Source organism: Morone saxatilis, unplaced genomic scaffold (assembly GCF_004916995.1).
Source record: "Morone saxatilis isolate NCDOM2014 unplaced genomic scaffold, NCSU_SB_2.0 Contig6, whole genome shotgun sequence".
Taxonomy (NCBI): domain Eukaryota; kingdom Metazoa; phylum Chordata; class Actinopteri; family Moronidae; genus Morone; species Morone saxatilis.
Window position 1 is genome coordinate 2,738,020 of NW_023340206.1, and position 24,435 is coordinate 2,762,454.

Here is a 24,435-nt window from a genome sequence, read left to right on the forward strand (position 1 = left end):
AGGGGGAGGGGGTTAAAATAACAGTTCATGTGTGCCACAGATGGTTTTGAGCTCAGTTTATCCAGGGACATCATTTATTTAAATATTTTCATATATTTATTCCTTCTTAATTGTTTACACAAAGCACAAAAAAAATCTGTGTGTTCATGACGATTGAACAGGTTGAGAACCGTGCATGGCACTTGGCATCCGTTTAACATCTGTCCAGTTGCTCCATTTTGGGTTGTGTGTCCAGGCTTTCGTGTGATGGAAAAATCCGTTCCCTGAGGAACTCCGTCATCTTTTCCTCTGACACGGACTGTAGCTCCTGGTCCGGCACCTTGAGAGAACAGGAATAGGATTATATAAACCTCGCCATCACTGAGATGCACTCAACACTGATTTTTGTTTGTTTTGGGGAGCATACTACGGAAATTGAGGAAATTAGTTCATTATTCATTCCAGTGGACATTTTGGACAGTAAAATGTTAACACTCTAACACTGAAAAGGGACAACTTTAGTGTAGAAGAACAGATTTTTAAATTGTATAACTATTATAATGCTTAGTAAAGTGTCAGTAACTGCTGGACCCTTAGAAATACAAGGGGCAAACTCAAACTTTTTTTTTTAATCATCTGTGAGTCTCACCAAGACAGGGTCATATCCCAGGATCTTCAGATGGCGAATCTTGACAGCCAGAGGGCCACGGGGATTGGACGTACCATGGCAAAAACCAGCGTACCTCGTGCAAATTACTGCAATTCTAGGACATCAAGACAAGGGTAGCTTTAAAAAAAAAAAAGGTCAAAATTTGAATTTGCGTACAGGTATGACAGTATGAAAGTGGATGTCTGGTTGGTAGAATATCATTGGAAGGCACAAATCCACAGTATACGGAGCATATTGTGGCTTTATTTTCAGTAAGACAGTGCCGTGACTGACTTCCTTTGACACACACGCAACTACAGATCTTTACCCAGTAGCGTTATTGTACTTTTATTTGAATCCATGTTTCAAATTTCCTTTTAATTCTACTTTTTTTAATGCATTTTTAAAAAGTGTTTTACGTTTGTATGATTCAACATTTGTATTGAATTTGTATGGGTAAAAATCGCACCAGCAGGTTCAATAAAATTCTACTTTAATTAAAGAACTGAATGACTGACGGAATTTACTGCCCAGACATATTGCATAAGAATACAGTAAAACTTGATTTAAAATTGTATTAAAATGGCATCTTTTGAGTTGAGATTTTAAACTGATGTAGAAATAAATTATATAATTGGAGGTTAAAGTCCCAGTATTCAAAATGTGGACAGGCCAGAAGCACCACAAGACATGGAGGCAGGTTTTATAAGCAGGGTTGAACACACAAATCATCAGTTAAATTGTGCTGACATGTCTTTGAGGTCTGCGGATGCTGAAGTGAAACAGACATGACTATGAAGAACATGACTATGGTAACTAACAGGTTGGGTGTAAGACTGGATCGTTGCAGTGTTTTAATGAAAGTAATTAAGTCATTTTTTGATTGCTTTTGGGTAATTCTAGAAGAACGGTTAAAGGAGAATCACACTGGAGTGAAACTGAGAACTTAAATGTTTGTAAACTAATTGAAATATAGTAATTATAGTGATGAACCAGGGTAATCCTAAAGTAATTAAATACTCTGTAACTGTTACAGTGTTGGAGTAATCAAACAAAGTATGTTTAATTACAACTGTGAAATAATCAGTAAACTGTATTTAAGCCACTGGATATCATATATTTAAATTATTATATCATGAAGAGCTTGTCTTTGTCTTATTGTCTATTTATATATTGTTTAGAGTAGCGGGTCTTCCTGATGCGTTTATGTTTATGATGATGTTTTTTTTAACACATCTTAAGTTGTTTACAACCAAAGCAAGTGACTGAAAGTTGGACTTCAAACCTTTAAACGAGTTCAAAATGGGATTTAATTGTGGTGTTACATACAAGTAACACGCAGTCCTGCTTTCAGAAAACAATTTTATGACCTAAGGTAGCTCCTTGTGACCGTCTTAGGTACCCTCTATTGCGTATGTATGTATGCATTATGCAACCATGGCGTGCGTCGATGCCCGACATTGTCAGTCAGCTTTACCAAACATGACATCAGCCCCGTTAAATCAAAAAAAAAAAGAAAAAAAGTGCAACACCTCCGCAGATTCTGGTGACGTTATCGGCTGCAAGCTGATTCCAATGCCTTACCTTTGACTGCTCTCTGCTGGAGAGCGCTCGTCTCCTGCATGACTACCTGCTTCAGTCGCAGAGGATTGGTGTGGCAGAGGTCTGGTTATCAAACCATCTGAGAGTTGACACACACAACACAGGCACTTGTTTAACATCGCACCTTCAAAATGAGTTGAACATCTGTGTTGTAGCTACTTTCTATAAGATAAAAGAACTAAATGCAGACACAATGATCTGATATTAGCGACAACTATAAGCCTGCCTCTCTTCTGTCTTTACCTATGACGTAATAGTTCTCCACGAGCACCATTTCCTGCAGCGTCGTGTCTGCCTGGTCCAACAACAAACTCTGCAGACCCTGCGAGAGCTTCAGGTTGACTGGCGGATTGGGGGGGGGGGCGACGGCTCCCAGGGCAGACGGAGGAACAGTCAGGGGCTGAGGGAGCGGAGGGCGTTCAAGACGGAGGCACAAGTTCACTATCTGAAACATATACTCCTGGTAGTGGAGGAACTTGGGCGCTGGAGAGAAACAGTGGGGGTGCAGATGGATGAGGTTTACGAATCACACTGCAAGGGAAATGTGAAGAATAAGAAGACACAAGGTAGAAAATGACTGGTGCACATCGTCTTACATGTAGTCTCAAACTGCTCCAGCGTGCTGCTCTTCAGGAGTTGCTCCACCAGCGTGGGGGGGTAGTGGCCCATTACACACAGACCGTACACAGCCTTTAACAACTCAAAACCAGACATCTTGGTAAGATAAGATTCCAGAGCCTGGGTGAGACTATCCAGGAACCTGGAACAACAAGATGAAACTCATTAAGCCTGGAAACCAAAGCTCATGAAAGCTATGCAACATCTACTGTTAGATAGGAACACGTTTTCAGTTTTCATTTTCCAGGTCCTTCCGGTAGTTCTTCTTGACAATACAGGATAGCACTTCTCAGAAACAGTCATATAATTCACTGGTAGGCCTAATATTGACACATTTAACTGTCATATCGTGCAGCTTATCCTCTCAGTTGAGTTTCAAACTAAATGTACACCCAGGTTGAGAAAAGAAAAATATTTCCAGGACAAATCAGATTATTTCCTGGATATTTTAATTAGTTTCCAGGTGTTTTCATGACTGAAAAAAAAAATTCTAAGGATGCGTGGAAATATATTTTGGGGCGGGCTTTTTCCGCTTTATTGTATAGGACAGCCGGAGAGCGAGACGGGATGACACGCAGCTAAGGGCCACAGGTCGGATTCCTACCCATGGCTAGGGAACATCTGTTGAACTTAATGAGAAAAAAATTATCATAAAAGGTTGTTAGCCAGTTTCTGCTGTCTAAAGACAGTAAAAGCTGATTATATATATATACACAGTGTGAAACAGAGCTGCTTTCTGAAACCAACAATCTGAAAGGCTTGAGCCCAGTGAAAGGGTCCTAAAGTAAACTGAAAGTGAACAACTTCTGTAAGTAATAAATAACAGCAAGCTAAAAAAAACAACGGATGACATCGTTTTTTGAGTTAGCTGTGAGCCAAAGTCAAATTTAAGACCTACTGTTGCCTTTGGTGCTGCAGGTCATAGTTTAGTGAAGAGTACACCCGGAGGACACTGAGGAGAACATGACATGTCAGACTGTCTGGACTGGCGATCACCTTCTCAGCAAACACCTTCATTAGGGCAGCGGGACAGAAGAGGTTCCTCTCGAACTCAGTCAGGAAAAGGGCCAACTGAGCACAAATGGAACATGTTACCGACTGCTTTCTGGTAGATTCTTGCTCAGCTGTCTGTAGCATTAAGAATGTGTATCGTTTCACAGAAGTGTTGCAGCACCTGCTTGTTGGTCCACATGTCTATCGTGGAGGCGATGTGTTCGGAAACGTCGGCGAGCAGATTCAAGTCTCTGTAGTTCAGCTTCGTGCACGACTGCAGAACTGTCAACAACCTCCAGAAGGGAATTACGGGGATGTTTTCTACCCGAGGGGAGAGAGGTGAAAGCCGATTGGTAATACTATAAAACAGAAGTCTTTTACGTTTTCCAATTTTGTGATCACTCCTGGAACCCATATTCAAAGCATTTAAATATTTGTATCTTGTGGAAAAGGTTTTACCTCTGATCTTCGTACAGCAGATGTCCATCAGCGGTTTGGGGCAGTACTCCATTGTGGCCATAATGGAGATCATGTACTGGGCGTTGGGAAGGCTGAACTGGTGTGACATTGATAAAGCCTTTTTCTGGGGGAAGCAGTGCGAAGAATGAATGTTAATGTGGAATGGAAATACAGGTTATTTTTGGTCTATAGTTCAAAAACACTACAATATTTCGAAGAGAAAGATGATATGATATAGATATTATGTTTTTTTTATATATATATTTTTGATAAACAATTGGAATATCATTCATAAAAATCTAAAACCATTAAATCCTGCAATAATTACACATCATAGAGGCTTTAAACTGTAATGACAGGGAGGTATGCGGGGGAAATGAATACCAAATCTGGTCAAAACCATAAACCAACCCCTAGTTTGTTTTTGAGGTTGAGTGGGGCATCTTTCCCCAACATTTGCATCATGGTCTGGAGAGCCACGACGCTCTTGATCCCGGGAAGACGTATATCAACTACCAGCCTAGGACGAAGCCACAATACACAGCAATGTAAATAATTCTGAAAAGGTTGTGGTAAATATCTATATAGTGATTTAGAAGACAACGTTTTTGTCTGATGCGTTAATGTCGCACCCATGTGCATATTTTGATAACACTTACGCCATGCCCTTCTTAAGTGCAGCGACGTTGGGGGTTTCCTCCATATCTCTCAGACAGCCGGCCAAGATGGCTAGGCTCTTCTCAGTAAAGCTATTCAGTTCCGCCTGGTAGTGGACAAAAAGGCACATTACAAAAAGAACTAAACGACAGAACAAAAACAGTGTGAAAACATTGCGGTCAATCTTTCCCTGCCTACCTGACAGGCTTGGAGGAAAGTCTGCACCACGAGGCTATTTTGGGGGACACCCAGCTTGATCATAGCCATGAGAGAATAAGTCTTATCGTCACTGCACATCTTCCCCACATTCTTCTTGGCTAACTGCAGCAGGCTCTCGAATGCAGGATGCTCCAACATCAGCTGCAGCTCGTAGCGCTGCTGATCGGTCGACATCTTCTTAATCGTGGACCACATGTACATCAGGGTCACGCTGATCTGTTCAGTTGTGGGCACGTTCTGGCAGGTGAAGTCCAACACATCCGACGGGGAGCCTAATCGCAGCAGCTGGCCACGGAAAGTGGAGCTCTTCGGTGTCTGACTCGAGGCAGTCTCATCAGAACGGATCTCAGCAGGCAGCGGAGACTCCAAGAGATGCTCCTTCACCTCCAGGTCCTCACTGTGAATCCTGTCCTGTGAGTAAAACTTCACTGAGCTGACCGGACTCCTGGCCAGGCTTTGCCTTGTGACCACAGAGTGTGCCAGCTGCTGACTATGGAAAGATGCGTCTCTGCTTGTCATCAGGAAGCTGCGCTGTTGCCATAGAGACCTGCGGCAGCCAAGGCGCATGCCCCGTCTCATGACCTCCTCTGCAGCCCAGAGAGACATTGTCCTCGTTTTGGAGACGCCAAAAAGAAGGAAAAACAACAGACACAAGACACAACAGCGTCTTTTAACTCCAGCGAATAGCTGCTAACTAACAAACTATGTAGCTTGAATCAAAATAATGGCAACTTTTACTCAATTAGCTAACGTTAAAACGTTAACTAAATATTATAAAGACCCGACTGTTCCCACACACATCCCTGCGTACTGTTTTGTGCACGTAGTTACTAGAAATGATGTATTACAAAGCACCAGAACTAAGCTGCCAGCAAGGTCAACACACCTCCCCTAAATGATGAAAACACCGGCTAGCTTACATTAGCTGTTGCCCCCCTACCTCACAACTCTAACCGGGAAAACAATTGCCCCGACGTTACACGTTGCTGCGCCATCTCGCAGGAAAAAGGTGGTTTAGCGAAGAGACACGGAGCTAAGTTACATTACACTTAAAAAAAGACACAGGTAGTCCACTGAGTGTTAGCCAGCATGCTCACACGGTGCTTCGTGCTGTGTGCGCCGCCATATTCAGTCCCCCTGTCAACACGCACTGTCAAAAATAGTGTTTATTGTGAGTATGAAGTATCTCACGTTTATATTTGTTACGGTTAATAACACCGACCTGTGACGTTTTTAAAACATAGGTCTCGCGGTTGTTGTAAGACGTTCTGGTGTGTTTCGTGTTTTGGCGCTTTCTACACGGACTCAAATAAGCGCGACACCCACAGTTTCTAGGCAACCAACGCCAACCGGATAGAATGGCACAATTTGTGCTTGCGGGTAAAGTTTGACTTTTCTTTTTTTTTTTTATCTTTTAGCAATTATCTTTACATCGAAACATCCTATTTCTGATTCCTAACATTTAAACCTCTCCAGGCAAAACAGACTGTCCCCATTATGCCAAAGCGGAACTATTGGCAGACAGTCTACAACGATCTCTGCCGAACTTCAGGATCCACAAGATCTCCATCCTCCCAGATGAATGGACGGTAATACTCTATAAATTATCTTTTATATTATTATATTTGCAAATCACGAGTATATATTTTTCCACTTATTTGCCACCTCAATGTGACCTCTCACTGCTAGGAATGGCTGGAGGTCACCTGCAATAGAAACGGGTGGAAACACGAGCAGTCCCCTTTGATCTGGAGGGAACTGGTGGCCCAAGGGGGCAAAGGGATGCTCATAGGGGGCTTCAGTGACTTCCTAGAGCACTGTCAGGTAGGCATTTAGCTCCTAATTAAAATCCCTATCAACTTCCACACCTTCCAAATTCTTTACTGGATGCTTGTGCAGGGTTACTACAGCATCACATCAGACATGCCAACAGATGTAATGCTGAGCGTTGCAGCAGAGAATCTGGAAACCAAGATGAACCTTATCGTGGAGGAGCAGCATCGTGCGAGCCTTATCAAACCCCTTCACATATGGATCAGCGGGTGGGTTGGTCTGCAAAACAACCAAACGGTTACACTTATACAATCTATCCGCTGACAGATCAGGTGTTCATTTTCCCTACCTTCCCAGTGCTCTCAGCCCCACCTGCCACTTCCTGATCCCCAGCCTGCTCTCTGCCGAGGTGTTCCCCCACGTTTCTGCTATCAACCTCCACCTACTGGACCTTGATGGGAGCAAGGAGGGGTTGCAGCAGCTGAGGATGGAGACAGAGGACCTGGCACTTCGTCTGCTCCATCAAGTATAGTATTATTTTAAAGAAATGTTCCCTTTTAACCACACCAGAGGGATCTAACTGTATTTATCCACAGGTGACCATCCACACAGATCTGGGACAGGCCTTCCAGGGAGCGGATGTCATTCTACTGCTGGATGAGTGCTGGTCTGAAGACAGCGACACAGAGAATGAGGATGAGGAGAAGAAGATGAAGGTAAAGGGGATCTCAGACAGGTACAGAGAGTACGGACAGCTGATGGACTCGAGGGCCAACAAGGAGGTGAAGGTGATCGTGTCCGGTGACTCCTGTGCCAACCTGAGATGCTCGCTCCTTTTGGACAACGCACGCTCCATCGACAGCCACCAGTTTGTCACCATGGCAACGCAGCTGGAGAATGAAGCCAGGGCCGTCATTGCGAAGAAGCTGAAAGTGAAGACTTCAGGTGGCTACTGTGAACTCTCTCTGTTTGGTGAAGCTGATTCACATTTACCTCCTGTATGTTTCCACAACGTCTCAGCACGGTCTCTTTCCTGCTCTAGATATCACAGACGTCATCGTCTGGGGGAACATCAGTGGTAGTTTCTACATCGACCTGCAGAGGGCGAAGGTTTTCAACTATGGTGGGGCAATCAAAGGTCCGGCTTTCTTCTCCCAGCCGATCCAAAAGATCCTCCATGACAGGTTTGTAACAGGATTTCACTAAGCATTCATGTGCTTGAGACTCCTGGTTCAAAAGTATGGCTCATTATTTCTTTGTGTGCTTTGTGTGCACTAGATTAATGGCTTATCTTTATTGAGTGTAGTGGTTAACTCCACCCATCAGTCACTTTGGCAGGCTAAACAAACAACACATGATAAGGTCTGGCACTCATCTGCTATCAACTTACACAACGGCCCATCAAACTGTACCCTGCTGCGACTCCAGTGTGTGCCAGCGTTGATTGCACAGTACTGACTCAGCAGTCTTTCTGCTCTGATCAGAAACATCCTGTCCTGGGATCTGCCAAAAAAAGCCAATAATCTCCTTCTCTCTTCCAGGAAATGGTTGCAAACAGACTTTCAAGAGTTGGTAGGTTTTCAGCGTGCAGCTGTGGCTTCAAAGAGCGGCCGAGCAGCTGCAATGTCGCTCGCCAATGGGATCCTTGCGGTCCTCAAGGCTTGGAATGGCATTTGTGGTCCAGATGAGGTCTTCTCTGTGGGTGTACTTTGCTCAGGTGAAGACACAGTCAAGCACAATGTGTGACAAAAATGATATGACATTGTTTTGAAAAAGCATCACTGATTTCCATTCTGGTTTTAAATGCGGGATCCAAATCCCGATCTTAGCTGTGATTTTGACTGATCTAGCTGGAGTTGAAATGCGATCGTCTTTGGCTGCTTGTAGGCTTCTACGGTCTCCCAGCTGGCATCGTCCTCTCTGTTCCAGTCAACTTCACAGACGGCAAATGGTCTGTGTTGTCTGACGTGACTGTCGGAGACGAGTTGAAGGAGAGACTTCAGCTCTCTGCAAGGGAACTCAAGGAGGTATGTCAGCGAGGGATGGGACGATATATTTGTGTATCGCGATAAAAAAAAACACTCCTAAGTATATCACGAATATCCTTACAAGTGACTTGAAAAAGCTGTCGAGCTTGCTAACATTTATTACACCTATACTATATTGATTTTCTGATTTTATTTTGAATTGCCATGCCTGAAAGCTTTGTTTGCCAATTGCATCTCCCACAAAAAAGTTAAACCGGATGCGTGGGAATACTTTTGCCGATTATCGCGACAATATTGTGAATCTCAATTATTTTGGTAAAGATAATCGTGAGGTGAGATTTTCATATCGTCCCATGCCTAACGCAAAGTCACAAAAATATCGAGGGATGCTGCACAGCACACTTTAACAGCTGCAATATGTTGTTGCCGCTTACACATATGGTGTTTATAAAAAAATACTTTTGAGTAACAGGTTTTTCTTTCACAGGAAAAAGAACTTGGATCAGAAAAATCGCACGATTGTCCTGAATGAAGAAGACGCTTGATATTAAAAACTTGCTTTGTTAAGATTTTCCTGTAAACCTAGAAGAAATGACTTGCGTATCGACAACACAGACTGAAAAAAACACAGGTTAGAAGTCACGATCAAAGGGAAATATTTGTTTCAGTTTGTTCTTTTATTCTCTTACTTTCACATGTGAAGTTGCAGTTTTATTTTTTACCAGTTTAATGACAATAAATCTTTTCCCGCCCTGTGAAACTCATCCATAGCCGTTACATTTTTTTTTAGATGTAAAAGATCAAACTGAGTACTTTATGGAAAAAGGAGAAATTAGAAAATATATTCCTTTTTTAAAATTGTACAGTTCAGTAAGTGCCTTTTTTTATAGTTCAAGAAGCAATATTTTAAGCGTATAACACACTACTACCATACACAAACTAGTCTGTTAATATCCTTCTCTAAATCTGATGTTATTATCACTTGCCACCCGTTTCCATTTACAGTTGGGTAGTCTTTTAAAAATGAGGACACATCAAAACTTGTATTCCTCCGGTTGGTAATTAAATATTAAACAAACTGAATTTAATGGGCTCTTTTAACCTGAAACATTCAAATTGTTGTTTTTTTTCCCTCACAAATTGTGCAGTACTTTGTCAGTTTGACAAGGAGAACTTTGAACAGTGCTGTTTTTACATGCAGAATATACACGTTCTTTTTTTTTGTTTGTTTTAGCATTTCTACACTATACACAAGGAGGCGTTGATTGAAAAGGAAAAAAAAAAAAAAGAAGGGAGAGGTTAGTACAAATACGATGCACTACGACAAGTCGGGGAAATGGACACACATTCTGCGATGCTATATTCAATTTGTACAACCCACCCCTGAGATTTGGATGCTGAGTGGTTTACAAAAGCAAAACCGGCCTCTTTATACAGTCGAGTCAACAATTGTCCACAAATCTCCAAACAGCGACCAGGTACATAATGTGTAATTCATCTGTTATCTGTTCTCCCTCCAAAAACAGAAAGAAAATCCGCTCCAGTGGAAGTAACACATTGACCTCAAAATGTTAATGATGGTAAATACATGCGTGATGCATGGCATGCACGGACTTGTCGTGGCACAAAGGAGGTTATTTGGTAAATATACATATCTCAATGATGACTATACATGTACAAATAGGTCGGGGCCTATCTCCCAAAGAAGCCAAAGATCAAGAGTAAATTCCATTACGTATGGGTGCGTGAACTCAAATTTCTATTCACAAGTATGAATAAAAATGAGGCATCGATGACAGAGAGGAAGTTCAGGAACGTTTTTTTTTTTTTTATCTTGCTACATCAAAGTCACTTATGTGTATGGGTAAAGATCTACTACTTGTCAACATCCAACAATGTCAAAGACTTAAGTTTCCATTTCCAGGCAACAAGTGAAAGACCACTAATGACTGAATGCGTCTGGAACCTTGGAGGGTAAAAGTGAAGGATAATACTATTGTTTTAACTCTGGGAATACGTAACTACATTTCAAACCTGCACGTTCAATGGTGGTCATTAAAACAATTCTCATACAATCATTACGGGCAACCGAGGGGGATTCAATTTAAACTTCCCCCTCAGCTCAACGATAAAGTTTCATCGACTGACCGTTAAATTAAATAATTTATAGCATATATTAATAGTTATATAATCCAACATTTCAACTCTTCGTAACACCATCTAGATAAACATCTGCGTCTGAACGAAAACAAGGTGGAAGGGTTAGCCAAGGTAGAAAATAAAAGGCATCCTTATTGTGAGACTGGACGTGGGACAGGGTGACGGTTTCATCTCAATGCTAGAGGATCAGGCGGAGAGAAAACGCTTTGCGACCCGTGACAATAATGAGGTCTCTCGGACCGTGAACCCAAAGCCGGTTCCGCCCTGAACCTGCTCTCATGACCAAGGTACCATCAGGCGAGCAAGCAGTGTAACGACACAAAAAGACAAAGAAATTAAAAAAAAAATAAAAAACTGCGACCGCGAAATGCATTACTTATGATTTCTGTTTGTGTATGCAAGTGTGCGCATCAAAGCTTGCGTCAGTGTGAATGCCGCCTGATAGCAGCCGACGATCCCGATAATGTGATGGTCCTGGACTAGAAATGACTCCGGTACCGAGGCTCGACAGACCCTTTGAAAGCAGAACACACCGAGTAATCTCAACCATCTGCCACACAATCACCACCCAACAGTATTAAACGCCACGCTCTTTTGATAAATGTTTTGTATATACCAGTATGTATGGCTATAATGTATTTCTAACGTACAAATAAAAACAAAACAGCTGGAGGTGGGGGGGCAACGGGGGAGGCAACGGGGGAAGCTATGACTGTGGTTGATGCTGAGATGGAGGTGTCTCTGGAGCTCCTCCCACCACCTGTCTGTCAGAGCTGAGCTCCAGCTCCTCGTCCGCCTGCTCCAGTTCACTTTGGTCCAGAAGCTCAAAGTCCTCTTCCTCGGTGGGAACTAGTGTGTCGTCGGGCATCTCCTCGCCGGCGCCGCTTTCTGACGTGATCGCCTCGTCCAGGTCCTCGTCGGCCCCCAGCGCCCCTATTGTAGTAACTGTAGTGTTAGCAGCGGTGTCGGTGGGTTGGGCGGAGGTCTCCAGAGCGCCCGGTGGGGTTTCGGTGGGAAGGAACTCGGCCAGGGAGGGGTCCTCGCTGGCCTCGCTAGAGCGCAACAGGGCTGACAGTGTGTTCTGCACCACAGTGGAGATGGCTGTGCTCACTATCTCCTCGCTCAAGGCCTCCAAAGACTGCTGTGTGCCCTGGGTTGCTGCGGCGTCCTCTCTCTGCCTCCCCGCTTCCTCCGCTGCAGTTGGCACGGGCAACATGCCCTCCTCGGCCCCAGGTGGTCGTCCGTGTCCGTTGAAGTGCGTGTTCACAAAGTGGAGCGGAGATGCTAGGTGCTGGATAAGGAGGCTGGCGGGGCTCAACAGTTCCCCCTCTGACTGAGCGCCGGCCTGGCCTCCGTCGCCCTGGCCGGGTCCCCGCAGAGGGAAGTGGAGCAGGTTGTGCTCGATGGACGGGAACTCCTCAACTGAGGGGAACTCTGGGAGATCCCGCAGGTAGGACTCCTCTGGGTCACTGTGTAAACTCTGCTGGTCCAGGTCTGTCGTAGAGAGGAGCCAGCAAAAGAAATCTAAGTCAACTGACAAGCAAGTGACAGATTTTATGGACAACATTTTATTAACAGTCAGACATACTTAATAGTCTTTCTTTGACAAATTCAGTGTTTCGTTTTCATTGTTCTATTAGCTGAAAATACCATTTCGCTCAGGCTTGATACGATCTTTTACCTTCAGAGAAGTCAGTGAGTTGGGGAGTGGTGGCTCGGGACACTGAGAACCCTCCGCTCTCCAAGATGGATGCCTCCTCGTCTGACAGCTCAGAGTCCGTGATGGCCATCGCCAGAGCCGTGGTCTTCACGTCCACCTGACCGACAAAACCACAGCGTTACATCACTGCTAACACACAACCGGGGCTGGAAGTCACAGCAGCAAACAAGTTATTTACCCTTTAAATTCTTAAAGTTTACACTGCGCTCTGCAGGTCCTATTTCATTCCATAGACACTGCACAGAGACTGAATACCTGACATTACAGACAACCCTCTCTGCTCCCCACTATCCTGCTGCTTCCTCTGTATGTTATACACACACCCTCTTAAAAGTCTACTGTGTGTCGCAGTGTATTGTGGGTTGAGTTTCCCGGTGTGTGTCCGTACCGTCGGGGCGAAACAGGACAGCTCCTCCTCGCTCTCGCTCTCCGTTTCAGCTCTTGGCTCGTCCCCCTCCTCCATCTCCTTCTTCACCTCTGTTGAAACACAGGTTTTGAAATGTCACCCCGGATAAAGGGAATTCAGAACTGATTCAAACAGAGAGTGGCACTCTGTCTTATGCTACGGCTAGGCATGCTTTTAGACAGAGATATGGGATCTAGGTACAAATATAACCAGAGTATAGAATATAATCTCTAAACACTCTCTTGATATTCAACACCGTTCTATTTACACAATGTAACACGTGGTGTTGCAACGGCTTTTCTTTCTGTATTTGCATGGTTTTATGTCTCAGGTTGGGTATCAGTACGTGGGGAAAAAAGGGTGATCAACGTCAATTCCAAACTCAAGCTCCTCGTGTAACACTTCCTCCTCCTAGGCCAACGTCCTGTATTAATATTACAAACACGAGCGCGTGTTTTAGTAGCGGCCGGATTCATTTCATGTACAGCACACAAGTGAGGCCTGTATCCGTAGCCTGAAGGAAGGTGTAACAGTAGCACTCACTCCTCTTGTCGTGCTTGCGGTGCTCGGTATCGCCCTTCATGCTGTAGTCCAGTTTCATCAGGATCGGCTCCAAGCCCGTGTACATCCTCTGGATCAGCTCGTGGTAAACCACCAGCGGCCACAGCAGCACGCTCAGGACTGAACAGGTGCAAAGACAAAACACTGGTAACTTTATACTGCTCTTATTCTACACCAGCATGAAATGCACACAGACTGTATTGTATTGTAAAGTTCCTTTAATTGACCGACTTTCTGTGTAAAGTGCTCAGATCGTGAAAACTAGATTACAAATTTTAAAAGGATCATCTATTAAATATTAAAATGCACCAAAAGCATATCTCGATATTTAGTAAATACAAAAAATGCAAAACCACAACAGAATGTAATTACTCCATTAACTGCTATTAGTACCTAATATAGACAACACCCTCTGTTTGTCATGAGAAGCACACAATCCGATGGAAGTTCAGGGCTTCAGTGCAACAGGTTCTTTTTTTTTTTTAATCAATTAGACAACTAAAGGGGTGACTCACCTATAATATAGGAGATCATGATTCCTGGTACGTAATGTCCGACCACGGCGAGTACAAAACAGCCACTGCACATCATCACGCAGAACTGGGAAACAGAACGAGCAAGAGAAATTAGGCAGCCACACCTCGCAAAGGGTTACAAGATGAGGAAGTGAAAAAGCAGCATCTCTGCAGGTGTGTCTGTGTACGACAGACGAAGAATGTCTGGGTGAGTTCTCGCCCCCGCAGCACCTGCAGACATCACACAGTGTGCAACGTGCTGCGTAGACTCCCACGCTAACAATTAACGCTTGTAGTCCGCCGGTAGACATCTACGCTGTTTATCGTTTATTCAGCTATGTTGTTTGCTCGGCTCCCTGCGAGTCAAAGTGCTGTACCTTGCCGTGGTTCTGTCGTTTGTACTGCAACGTCTCCTGCAGGTACAGGCAGCAGGTCAGGTAGCCCTCAGCCAGGTGGTGGCTGAGCTCGGGGATACTGAGGAGACGCTGCTCCGCGCTCATGGTTTCGCTGTATGCAAACAAGAGTACACACGCAAACAAACACAGGAAGGGAGTGACAAAATCAACACCTGTAAACAACTGAGATCTATACTTATAGCTGCTGCAGGTTGTATTTAAACCATTGCAGAGTGGTAGTGTGGGATTCCATGCTCATGTAATGACAGTGGAGGGATGAAGACGCACACGGATGAACACAAATACAACACCACATCAGGGCTGTGGCCTCAATTGAGCCTCTTGTTTTGAATTAAAACAGGATATGAATGAGATATACAGCAGGTAATGTGTTTGTCATATACACACACTACACACCTTTGTACAGGGTGAGCCTCTGCATGTTGAACTGCAGCAGGAGAAAAACACACAATTAGCAGCAGATCAGGAACCAGAAATGTGTCTTAGTAAACAAATCATATGACAAGTTTTTCAGGATTATCACAGAACCTCAAAGGGGGTGAAAAGGTTCTTAGAAAGGTGCGTAGAAAGGTGTTTGATTACATGTTTACTGAGATACGTCAAGCAATCCCACATTGTTTGTGTGTGGGAAAAGCGTAGCTCCATTAGAGTGCAGTATGAATTACCTCAGACAAACACCAACAATGACACTGGTGAGTTTCAGTAGTTCTACAGACCTTTGTCTGAGGATTACCCACCTTGACAAGGCAGAAACACTGCAACAAGACTCGTGCTGTTACAAATATCAGTATAAAAGTGAACACCCTTTGCTGAATATTCAAGAAGGATTTTCTATACTATCATCATGACTGTGAACAATGTGATGTCTCTATTAGAAACCCCAAGTTGAATAAACATACTTCAGAATAAGCAGATAAACACACACTGACGCAGCAGGCTCCTCCACCCACTGAAGGCACAGTGTTCAACAAGTAGAGATTTTAAATAGGCTCAGCAACTGTGGACATTTGCTTGGGCAATGAGTGACAAAGCCTGTGGAGCAGATGCAGATTCCATAAAGGCTTACCGGTAATGATGGGCAACTTGGGCTTCCATCTCTCCAGCAGCATAAGTCCCAGCAGGGACACACTCAACAGGAACAGAGGCCGCAGGGAGGTGGAGGACAGGAGCCTGTGGAGACAGAGAAACAGCGTGCCAATTGGCTTATATTCAACTCACACCCCCTGTAATAATAAATACACATATAATGTCACGTATCTCACTTCCAAATTAGACTAAACGTATCTACATAGCGCCGGTGTTAGTTAGCTGCTTAACAAGGCCCGGGCCACTCAGCATGACATGAGTGTTTGTTGGGATTAGGCGGAGAAAAGCCAACAAGTGTCCCAACTCAAAATAACTCCGGTTGTCCGTTTGGTCAGCGCATTCATGTCGTTTCCCGGTGGCGTTTTAATGCACGACGCCGCGTTTTCCGAGCTGGAAATGAAGTTTAAAGTGGTTTGCGGGCTACGTTAGCATGGGGCTAAAGACGTGGGATTAGCTGACTTAACTTGACGTTCACTCGCAATACGACGTTAGCCAGCGAGCTAAACCTCACGGAGCTGTCGGGGAGGTGGAAACCGGGATTAAACACGGACTCGACGGTTACCAGAATAAAGTGTTGAGCGTCAGGGCGACAGAGATGCTGTACAACGGCCTCTCCCAGACCAGCAGCCTCTGCAACCACAGCAGCAGGGGCTCATACTGCGATAGCCAACCCTGAAGACGCTCCCGCAGGCGGACGAGCTCCGGGTTTGAGTCCCCGCAGGCCTGCTCCGAGGACCCGGCAGGGAACAGAGACTCCAGGCCGACCGAAGACGAGGTAACCGAGGGGCGTCTTCTAGCCTCCTCTTCGCTCGCCATGTTTCCCCCACTTTGTTGTGTTGTTTTGGCTATCACGGGGTATATGGGAAGATCAGCGTCAAGTGCGACAGACGTAAAAAGAAAAAAAGTAATGCTTCCGGCTGCGACCTTCAAAATAAAACCGATTGCCTATAGCAACAGGTACACAAAGTACCGAACGACGACTAGAGGAAATATATTATTTGGTTAATTAAAATACTAATTTTGAAAAATATGATTACAATTGTGAAACGACCAATATAAAACCAAACACACAAAATAGGTGATACCAATGTACCAATGTGAACATGAAAGTTTTGGTAAAAAATAACTCAATTTATACCATAAATGTATACATGCATGGTTGATTAAACCAACACAGCTTACAAAACATGATGCTGTTACAAAACCTATACATATTGTTTTTACAGATAACTTCATGTTTAATATAATAATTGTCAATAATTTAATTAAAAAATGAGATTTTACGTCAGGTAAACTTATCTTACTTTGAAGGCAATATCAATTTCCGGCCTTATGTTTGATTATTTCTGGCAACTTGATGTACCACTTGACACAGATGGGCGGACGGATCACAAGGCCCGTCACGGATGAGAAAAAAAAACATATAGTCACGTGTTTCCTTGTTTACTGTATAATGGGGGTTAAAGCTTAAAGCCCAAGTGTACCACCTTGTGGCTGGGGATACTGCTGCATGCATTAAATGTTGGTATAATGGTAAAACACTGAAAACCTGCAACAGTAAGTAAGTAAGTACATAAGTTTATTCATATGGCACATTTCAAGAGCAGACAAGACAAAAAAAGCAAGTTTAGAGACAGAGAATTAGACATTAGATGCAGAAATCCAGCTAAAAAACATAATTAATAATAAACTAAACTGTCTTAGCTGTCTTAATAAGCTAAGACAGCTGGAAGAATAATTTCGGTAGTCAAGCCGGGGGGTGATACATGTATTCATGAGTAATTATCTCAATATCTGCTAGGTACTTTCTCAACAAGATTCAAATCCTGGCCCATAGAAACACCTAGATTATGGAGAGCATAGGTTTAACAGAAGAGGATAGCCGCCATTACTTCTACTACTGCATCTACTATTACTGATAATCTATCCTATATATATTGTGTATACTCTTCTATATAAGCACACTCCAGCTATAATATTTCTCCAGGAAATATACATGGAAAACACCAGCCAGTTGTGATACAAACATTTAATACAGAAATATACAGTATTGGGTAAACATATATTGATCAATTTGATCAAATGCAGCCAATGTGGACACTGTGCTGGAGACCTATAAAGATTCATTAGTATCAAAGTCCACTCACTGTCCATTCTTGTTACATGAACGCAGCACATAGATCCCGTAAGACACCTTAATGTAAACAGCAGCACAGCGTTTGTCTTCCTCACGTGAGCTCTCACTTCAGGTTGATTTCTGAAAGACATAAGCAAAAGCCACCATCATTCTACTCTGCATCTATCGTCAGGACCAGAAAATAGAGACGAATCTTGCTTGCAAAGCACCAGTCAAGCAGCGCGTGCATGTCTTTGTGTGCAAAGATTTGGTCATTTGCACATAACAGCGTGAAAGCAGCATGAGGATCTCTGTTGTGTACACATTAAAGGAGGACATGTGGGGTTAAGACGTCTGGGTGCTGGTTACCAGACAACAGGGTGGGAGGGGGTTGTTGTGGGTGGGAAAACAGGCTCCAGAGCCTACCTGGTTGGGTACACACGGCCAGGACTCAAGCCTACACAGGTGGTAAAGGAGGGAAGGGGACCCTGCCTGTGTCCTCTGGTGCTAGGACAAAAGGGCGTCAATACCTGCAGGGGTTAAGACCATGGCCTGCAGCAGGTCGGACAGAGAAATGATGCCCTTCACCACGTCAGACCTGTCCACCAGGACCAGACGATGGACCTGGGATGAGCAGGGAAAAGACACAGGAAGAATGTCCTCCAGTATTTCTCGGATTTAAATTTTTGAGACCTTTTAAAGGACATACATACCTCAGCTTTGACTATGCGGTCTATGATGGTTTCCAAGGTTTCATCAGGATAGCACTTGATTACTCCTTCAAAGAAACAGGAGCGCATGCAAACGGCCTCCCGCATAGTCATGTCCAGGTTGTTGTAAGTCTTCTGGGCTGCCAGATTCTGCCATGGAGCAAACACACACACCCCAGCGTCTGAGCAGTTTATTATCGGCAAGGATGGAAGGAAGCGACACTATGGTACTTACAATCACGTCAAATCTTGAGTAGAGTGACACCACTTTGCCTGAGAAAAGGAGGAATACCCATCAATACCAATAAATACAGCTCTCTAATGTCAAAAAATAAAAAGGGCATACCTTGTTCGTCCACCACAGGCAGCGCGGACACCCGCCTCTCCACAAAAATGGAGAGGGCATCGTAAAGCGATGCCGTTTGCTGAACAGTGGCAATGTTCCTGAACGTTCCAATCCCGAGCTTCTGGATCCGCTTTCCCATGAATGCGGGCTTGGGAACCTTTTTCCCCTAAAAAACATCCAAACAACGCCTTACATTCAGCTCATTTTTTTCATGGCAAGTTTATATCTGAGGCTGAACCACACGCTAAAACATCCGAGTTCAAGCTTTTGCTCACAAATATGTGGAGGAACTTGAGGATTCTCTTGTGGGTCAGAATGTGCAGGACATTTCCAGACTCTGGATCGATGACCGGCAGCCTGTGGATCTTGTATTTAAGTAAGGAATAGATGGCTTCAAAGAGGCTACGACGAAACGGTAGACGAGAGAACAGATGAATTTACTTCCCGACAGATAAAGAACAGATAAAATAGCATCAAAGATTTGATCTGAGAGCGCACTCACCTGGCCTCTGGAGAGATACTTATGAGGAATTGATTGGAACACTGTAAGTAGACGTCTAGACAGAAGGAGAAAGAGCTCTCATGGAAATTCAACATGTGTACGCAGAGATAACATCATAAATATGTGTTTGCTATTTACTTTTAAATGAGTCACCTCTCCATGTCTCAATCCTGTGGCTCTCCAGCTCATACATTTGAACCTTCAGAGATGAGTCAATAAGTACAGATCAAATCAATTTTCTATAGTAATCTATAACACACACACACAAAGCTTTAACTGTGGCGCATTCATGCTCACCAAAGGGGACTTGTAATAGCAATGGAGGATGTTGATGAAATCTGTAATAGTCAGCATACCTGCGAGAGAAAATGATTCATGTTGCCCCATTAGTGTAATTCACAGTGGCCGAAACGTCGCCGCGGCTATGCCATTAATCCCTCGCCTTACCCACAAATCTTTGTAACTTGCTGTCCCATAAAGGCGCAGCCCTCAAGCCATTTGCCACCAGTGCAAAAAAGGCCTTTTTCACCTTTGGAAGTAATAGATGTACACAGAGTGAGGGTTCACAAGCAGAAAAACAACAACCAGTTTTCTCATTGAAAATTCTGGATGTGTGAACTAGTCTTACTTGCAGTGTGGTATCAAATATGACCAGTTTACAGCTGGTTGGAATGGCATCATAGCAGCAGTGACTCTTCATGAAATTCATGTAGACGGTGGCATCAGCCTCTGTGGGGAATCACATGTTATAACAGCTGATCACACTGACTAAAGACCTGATATTTACACGCATGAGCACAGATCGATACACTTCCATGTTATTTACAAAGGCGGATTAAAACACACGTATGCAATCGTACCTTGTTTCTGTATTTCCTGCTTCTTTTTTGGGAATGACACCTACAACACAGCAAGCCAAACAGTCTCCACATGACATAGTCAAAATAGTTTGGAATCCAGGCTACTCATTTTTCTTGCTTCCAGTAACAGTTTAAACACTTTCCCACCGGTTATATTTATTCCAAAGTAACATTTCACCTGTGAGAGAGGTTCCATAATCCCGTTGTGTCCATGAAAAAGTCTTCAAAGCAGAAAACTCAAACTGTTTGTTACCCTCTCCTACAAAGCGGTTGGCTCTATATTAGGAGCTCTGGAGTGCTATGTGACACGGGTGTAGGGGAGGGATAAAAGAAGCTGGCACAGGCTCAGGGGAGGGGGGGAGGGACACTCCAGATTCTGCCATATCTAGACATCTGCTTCCCATCTTTGACAAACAGTTATCGCCTCGCATGGTTGTTTAAAGGAATGCGCTGGCCTTCAACACGCATCCTCGATCTGTTTTCTAACGCCTGCTGCCAGCTCGGGTCGCCTTCATTTGTCAGTATTTATTGGCTGCAGAGGGGTGTTGCACACAGGAGCTGGAACTCGTGGCGTAGAACTTGTCCTTAAAGAAAAACTGGGCTTATATGATTTATCAAGGCCTCTAGAGAAGGTACAATCTCACCTATGTCAGAAATTAAAATGGCATGAACTCACAGCGTACAGAGGAAATGTCAAGGCTAGACACAGTAAAGGTCTTTGGAAGAGTCCAAACATAGAAAGCGTACTGCTGACAGTTGATAGTGGTGCCTTTCAAATGCTGATTCTCCCGGGCTTCACCGTGTGTTGTTGACAAAGACAAGAATGAGCAAATGTCACAAAGAAATGCATTCTTTATTAGCCATTGGTTTTTCTACAGATTTGTACAATATTTGCATTTTACACCATGTACAAAATTAAAGGACTTCATGCTTCAAAGTGTATCAAATTCAGATGCTCAGAACCATTTGTGAAAGGTTCGATTACAAAGTAAAATGTCCTGGGGACCATATGTAACTGTCTACATAAAAAGTAATCAATTCTTCACATTTCCCTCTGGTGTTCAAAAGATACTCGACTATGCAGTAATGATGGAGTGAAATCAAAGCAATGACATGGTCAGATGTGCAAATTCCGGATTGCATCAACACAGAAACATTGGTCCTGGCCTTTAACAAGTGACAGGTTCTATTCAAAATACACTTCAAAAAGCCCAACCGCAACCCAACCCCAGGAGCCCATCCTTTTTACACACACCTTCTTCCCCTCGGAGAACGGAACCTTAAAATAAATCTCTTAAATTTGGCTAAACATCACCCTGTTAGAAGTGTCTTTAATGTTATGTGGCAAAATGCTACGGATGAGGCCAGTGACAGTTCCACTGAGGTATTGAGATGGAAGATCTTTGAAGTTTACAAGGACAGAAATAGATCTGTTTCAACAGTAACAAAACCTACCTGGTGTACAAAATCAGTGCTTGCTGTACGTGTATGACCAATTGTCTGATGTTAAGCTCCTTATGCGTAAATGAAAAATATATGGTTACACTAAGCAAATATGGAAAAGCCTAAACATAGCCAACAAAGTAAACTGGTTTAGTCCCTTCTTCTCAAAGAGCCCCCGTCATAACACAAAAACCTACTGTGAAACTCTCAACATTCAGATATGCTGTGAAACCTCCACACGCTTTCATCAACCGGCCGAGTAGCAAGCAGCTGCAATATTACGGCCGTGATATAATAACTCAAAACACGCTCTTCGCAAAGGCCCTGCATCGCCATCTGACAGCTCTGAACTTTCAAACAATGATAAATGCGAAACAGCTCGGCTGCAGCCGAGAAAAACATATCAGATTATCCTCAAACTCCCGGACACCTTTTCTGCAGTACAAACAGAACAGAGCATTAGCTGAACACTATGGCGTTTTACTTATGGCAAATGTATTCTGCAGTAGTGAACTGTAAGTGAATTTGCACACTGTGCTGCGTTATTAAACTCTCACCCTGCCCCAAATGTGCCTGCTCGTGCCTTTACACCTGTACTCTAGATCTGGAAAAGTAAACAAAACATGACTTTGAGGATTTGATGAGTCATGAAAACAATGCTGGTTTCATTTCCAGAGTCCATAACTACAGGTCTGACAGCAGGGCAGTTGGTAAATCCACTAGCCGGGCATGAGCAGAGCTTGGGCTTTGTTGACAGGTAACATAGACTCTGGGTGGCAGGGTGCTAGCTGTACAGGGGGTAACACACCCAGGCGAGAGTTCAGACTTGGTTCTGGTCCTCCAAGAAGGCTGGAGGCCAGCCACGGTGCATGATGCTGATGGTAAAGGGGACCTTGAGTGGAAAGTGACGAGGTGTTTCTGAGCCCGCACTGGAGAGGAGGGAGGGTTGCAAGACAGCCGGGACAGAAGAAGGAGGCAGGAGACCAAGTCTGGGGACTCTCCTTCTCATTTGTCTCAGGATGTATGTGACCCATTGAGGCCAGGAGGGAGCCCCAGAGACACAACACTGATGTCTGTGAGGAGGCCGATGGCGGGCTTTGTGCGTGGTGCTGGTCGATTCCAAGCGCACCAGTCTGGCGGTTCAGACTCTTGTTGGCCAGGACACAACAGGGGAGGCGCTGGGCTGCAGACGGAGCTTCTGAGTTCAGGTTGGGAGTCTGGAGGTGGGCCGGGCTGATCTCAGCTGGAGCTGGAAGCAGGGGCTGGCCGCTTCTGGAGAGACTGAGCTGGTGCAGCACAGCGCTGGTGGCGATAAGGCCAGCTACACTGGTCAGATAGACGAGGCCGAGCATGCAGGACACCTGAAAATGAAATGAGGTCAAATCGGATCATCGAACTTCACGTATTAACAATTATAATACCCAATTCCTCTTTTACAGTTTGACTCACTACTGTTGTTACAATGTTTGTGTGGCCGTAAGTTATACAAAGAATCACCCACCCAGCTCCATTCAACTCATATCCCCGTCTCACCTTGGTAAAGTGCTGGTACATGGCTGTGAGGGCGTGACTCCATGCCGATTGCTCCAGAAGCACACAGAGGTCAGTGTAGGTGAACCAGCCGCGTTTCATCCCCTGCCGCTCTGCAATCCTGACGAAACAGAGACCACAGTCAGAAATACACACAAACCGGTTATGCCACTACAGTGCTGATAAGGTATTCAGTCTGCTTCTTCATGTTTCGTTTCACAACGCTACCAAAGCAAATGTGAGAAGGCGCGTTTGACTCTTGAAAAGACTCTTTAAAGTCCATTTTCGGGGATGAATATTTCTTACTGACAGTATTTTAGTGTAATGTGGAGTCTACCAACCTGGTTTCCAGTTGACTTAGTATATCAAATAAGTCATTTGGCTCTGTGAAGAGGCTCCACTCCTGCAAGATATGACACAACGGTTGGGCCAAAGAACTTGAACACAAAAGCACACGCCACACGCAAATGTACCTGTACACACTCTCTCTCACACACACTTACAATGGCGTTCAAGAAGTTCATCTCCAGGGTATTGACAGTTTTGACGTCCAGCTTCCCAGCTGCTCCCCACTCATCGTTGAAAACCTCTTCTTCCTCTCCTTCGTCATACAGGTACTTGCTGGCAACCATCTATTTCAAAGCGAGGGATCAGTGCGTTCGTCAATGCAAAATCATTATATTCACGTATTTATTGCAGAAAACAGCAGAAAACGGTCCAAAAAACAGAAAGCATTAAACTCAATTATGAAAACAGCAGCGAACATGCTAGAAAAAAAATACTGTGACATGTTTAGAATGACCTCTGAACCCAACACATACCATGGAGATCAGGAAGAGGTCAGAGGAGGAGATCTTCTGGAGGTATTCAGGGTTTCTATGTCGGAGCCTTTCTATGTAAACTAGAGCCAGCATCATGGCACACGGAGAGATGCAAGCCTCCCTGAAGCAGAAAACAGATCCGTTTTAGATGTTTGACTGGAAGTGCTGTATTTAGTTCTTTTAAGAATATGTAATCTGTGCATAGGAGCGGCAGCACAAACCTGGAAACATGAGCAGCATACTTCTTCTGAAGCTTTCGTATTGGGCTTGGGGCAGACTTCTGGAAGATTTCTACGGCAATATCTG

At 44.1% G+C, this 24,435-nt stretch overlaps 5 protein-coding genes across 8 annotated transcripts in view; 1 reads left to right on the forward strand and 4 right to left on the reverse strand.

Moving 5' to 3' along the window:
• Nucleotides 1-41: 41 nt before the first annotated feature.
• On the reverse strand, nt 42-7,313 carry fastkd2 (FAST kinase domains 2). 2 transcript variants are annotated; one of them, XM_035677875.1, is made up of 12 exons: nt 6,117-7,313; nt 5,156-5,763; nt 4,960-5,063; nt 4,712-4,820; nt 4,301-4,424; nt 4,023-4,162; nt 3,747-3,919; nt 2,827-2,990; nt 2,474-2,713; nt 2,213-2,309; nt 629-743; nt 42-319 (listed from the first exon to the last, which is right to left on the reverse strand). In XM_035677875.1, exons 2-12 carry the CDS (start codon nt 5,753-5,755, stop codon nt 194-196), a joined length of 1,992 nt encoding a protein of 663 aa, XP_035533768.1. In that variant the 5' UTR covers nt 5,756-5,763; nt 6,117-7,313; the 3' UTR covers nt 42-193. The 2 variants fall into 2 exon arrangements, with proteins under 2 accessions (XP_035533768.1, XP_035533767.1); XM_035677874.1 differs by having other exon boundaries at nt 5,156-5,786.
• On the forward strand, nt 6,505-10,779 carry mdh1b (malate dehydrogenase 1B, NAD (soluble)). The gene is made up of 10 exons (XM_035677877.1): nt 6,505-6,556; nt 6,653-6,765; nt 6,866-7,000; nt 7,076-7,218; nt 7,307-7,475; nt 7,546-7,894; nt 7,992-8,133; nt 8,491-8,666; nt 8,837-8,976; nt 9,425-10,779. Exons 1-10 carry the CDS (start codon nt 6,535-6,537, stop codon nt 9,467-9,469), a joined length of 1,434 nt encoding a protein of 477 aa, XP_035533770.1. The 5' UTR covers nt 6,505-6,534; the 3' UTR covers nt 9,470-10,779.
• retreg2 (reticulophagy regulator family member 2) lies at nt 9,717-16,617 on the reverse strand. Its single transcript, XM_035677876.1, has 9 exons — nt 16,364-16,617; nt 15,782-15,885; nt 15,112-15,142; nt 14,677-14,806; nt 14,300-14,384; nt 13,767-13,904; nt 13,206-13,294; nt 12,779-12,914; nt 9,717-12,591 (listed from the first exon to the last, which is right to left on the reverse strand). Exons 1-9 carry the CDS (start codon nt 16,615-16,617, stop codon nt 11,804-11,806), a joined length of 1,755 nt encoding a protein of 584 aa, XP_035533769.1. The 3' UTR covers nt 9,717-11,803.
• A 746-nt stretch (nt 16,618-17,363) lies between these two features.
• Nucleotides 17,364-20,637, reverse strand: prkag3a (protein kinase, AMP-activated, gamma 3a non-catalytic subunit). 3 transcript variants are annotated; one of them, XM_035677879.1, is made up of 13 exons: nt 20,514-20,637; nt 20,336-20,375; nt 20,104-20,204; nt 19,923-20,004; nt 19,773-19,831; nt 19,629-19,674; nt 19,476-19,530; nt 19,249-19,375; nt 18,974-19,139; nt 18,863-18,900; nt 18,631-18,777; nt 18,344-18,541; nt 17,364-18,058 (listed from the first exon to the last, which is right to left on the reverse strand). In XM_035677879.1, the coding sequence occupies exons 1-12, from the start codon at nt 20,529-20,531 to the stop codon at nt 18,425-18,427; spliced, it is 996 nt and encodes a 331-aa protein (XP_035533772.1). In that variant the 5' UTR covers nt 20,532-20,637; the 3' UTR covers nt 17,364-18,058; nt 18,344-18,424. The 3 variants fall into 3 exon arrangements, with proteins under 3 accessions (XP_035533772.1, XP_035533771.1, XP_035533773.1); XM_035677878.1 differs by having other exon boundaries at nt 19,614-19,674; XM_035677880.1 differs by having other exon boundaries at nt 18,448-18,541; nt 18,631-18,900; nt 19,614-19,674.
• Nucleotides 20,638-21,167: 530 nt separating this feature from the next.
• Nucleotides 21,168-24,435, reverse strand: part of cnppd1 (cyclin Pas1/PHO80 domain containing 1) — a 4,060-nt gene continuing 792 nt past the window's right edge. The window contains exons 3-8 of the mRNA XM_035677696.1: nt 24,351-24,432; nt 24,130-24,250; nt 23,812-23,940; nt 23,650-23,711; nt 23,312-23,429; nt 21,168-23,139 (exon numbers count right to left, since the gene is read on the reverse strand). Of these exons, the coding sequence (XP_035533589.1) occupies nt 22,498-23,139; nt 23,312-23,429; nt 23,650-23,711; nt 23,812-23,940; nt 24,130-24,250; nt 24,351-24,432 (1,154 nt within the window). The 3' untranslated portion in view covers nt 21,168-22,497. The remainder of the gene's footprint in view (nt 23,140-23,311; nt 23,430-23,649; nt 23,712-23,811; nt 23,941-24,129; nt 24,251-24,350; nt 24,433-24,435) is intronic.

Bases quoted from the DNA above. Each gene is read 5' to 3' on its own strand.
- fastkd2 (XM_035677874.1), bottom strand. From the start codon at position 5,782: ATGTCTCTCTGGGCTGCAGAGGAGGTCATGAGACGGGGCATGCGCCTT. The intron at 4,425-4,711 runs GTTGGTTTATGG...TGCTTCCCCCAG, and splicing joins ACCTCAAAAACAAACTAGGG to AAAAAGGCTTTATCAATGTC. The intron at 320-628 runs GTGAGACTCACA...TGTTCTCTCAAG, and splicing joins TGGGATATGACCCTGTCTTG to GTGCCGGACCAGGAGCTACA.
- mdh1b (XM_035677877.1), top strand. From the start codon at position 6,535: ATGGCACAATTTGTGCTTGCGG. The intron at 7,895-7,991 runs GTGGCTACTGTG...TTCCTGCTCTAG, and splicing joins GCTGAAAGTGAAGACTTCAG to ATATCACAGACGTCATCGTC. The intron at 8,667-8,836 runs GTGAAGACACAG...GGCTGCTTGTAG, and splicing joins TGTGGGTGTACTTTGCTCAG to GCTTCTACGGTCTCCCAGCT.
- retreg2 (XM_035677876.1), bottom strand. From the start codon at position 16,617: ATGGCGAGCGAAGAGGAGGCTAGAAGACGCCCCTCGGTTACCTCGTCT. The intron at 14,385-14,676 runs GTACAGCACTTT...TCTGTTTCCCAG, and splicing joins AACGACAGAACCACGGCAAG to TTCTGCGTGATGATGTGCAG. The intron at 13,295-13,766 runs GTGAGTGCTACT...GTGTTTCAACAG, and splicing joins CCGCAAGCACGACAAGAGGA to AGGTGAAGAAGGAGATGGAG.
- prkag3a (XM_035677878.1), bottom strand. The intron at 20,005-20,103 runs GTAAGACTAGTT...TTACTTCCAAAG, and splicing joins TATTTGATACCACACTGCAA to GTGAAAAAGGCCTTTTTTGC. The intron at 18,778-18,862 runs GTAAGTACCATA...GCTCCATGGCAG, and splicing joins ACTCAAGATTTGACGTGATT to AATCTGGCAGCCCAGAAGAC.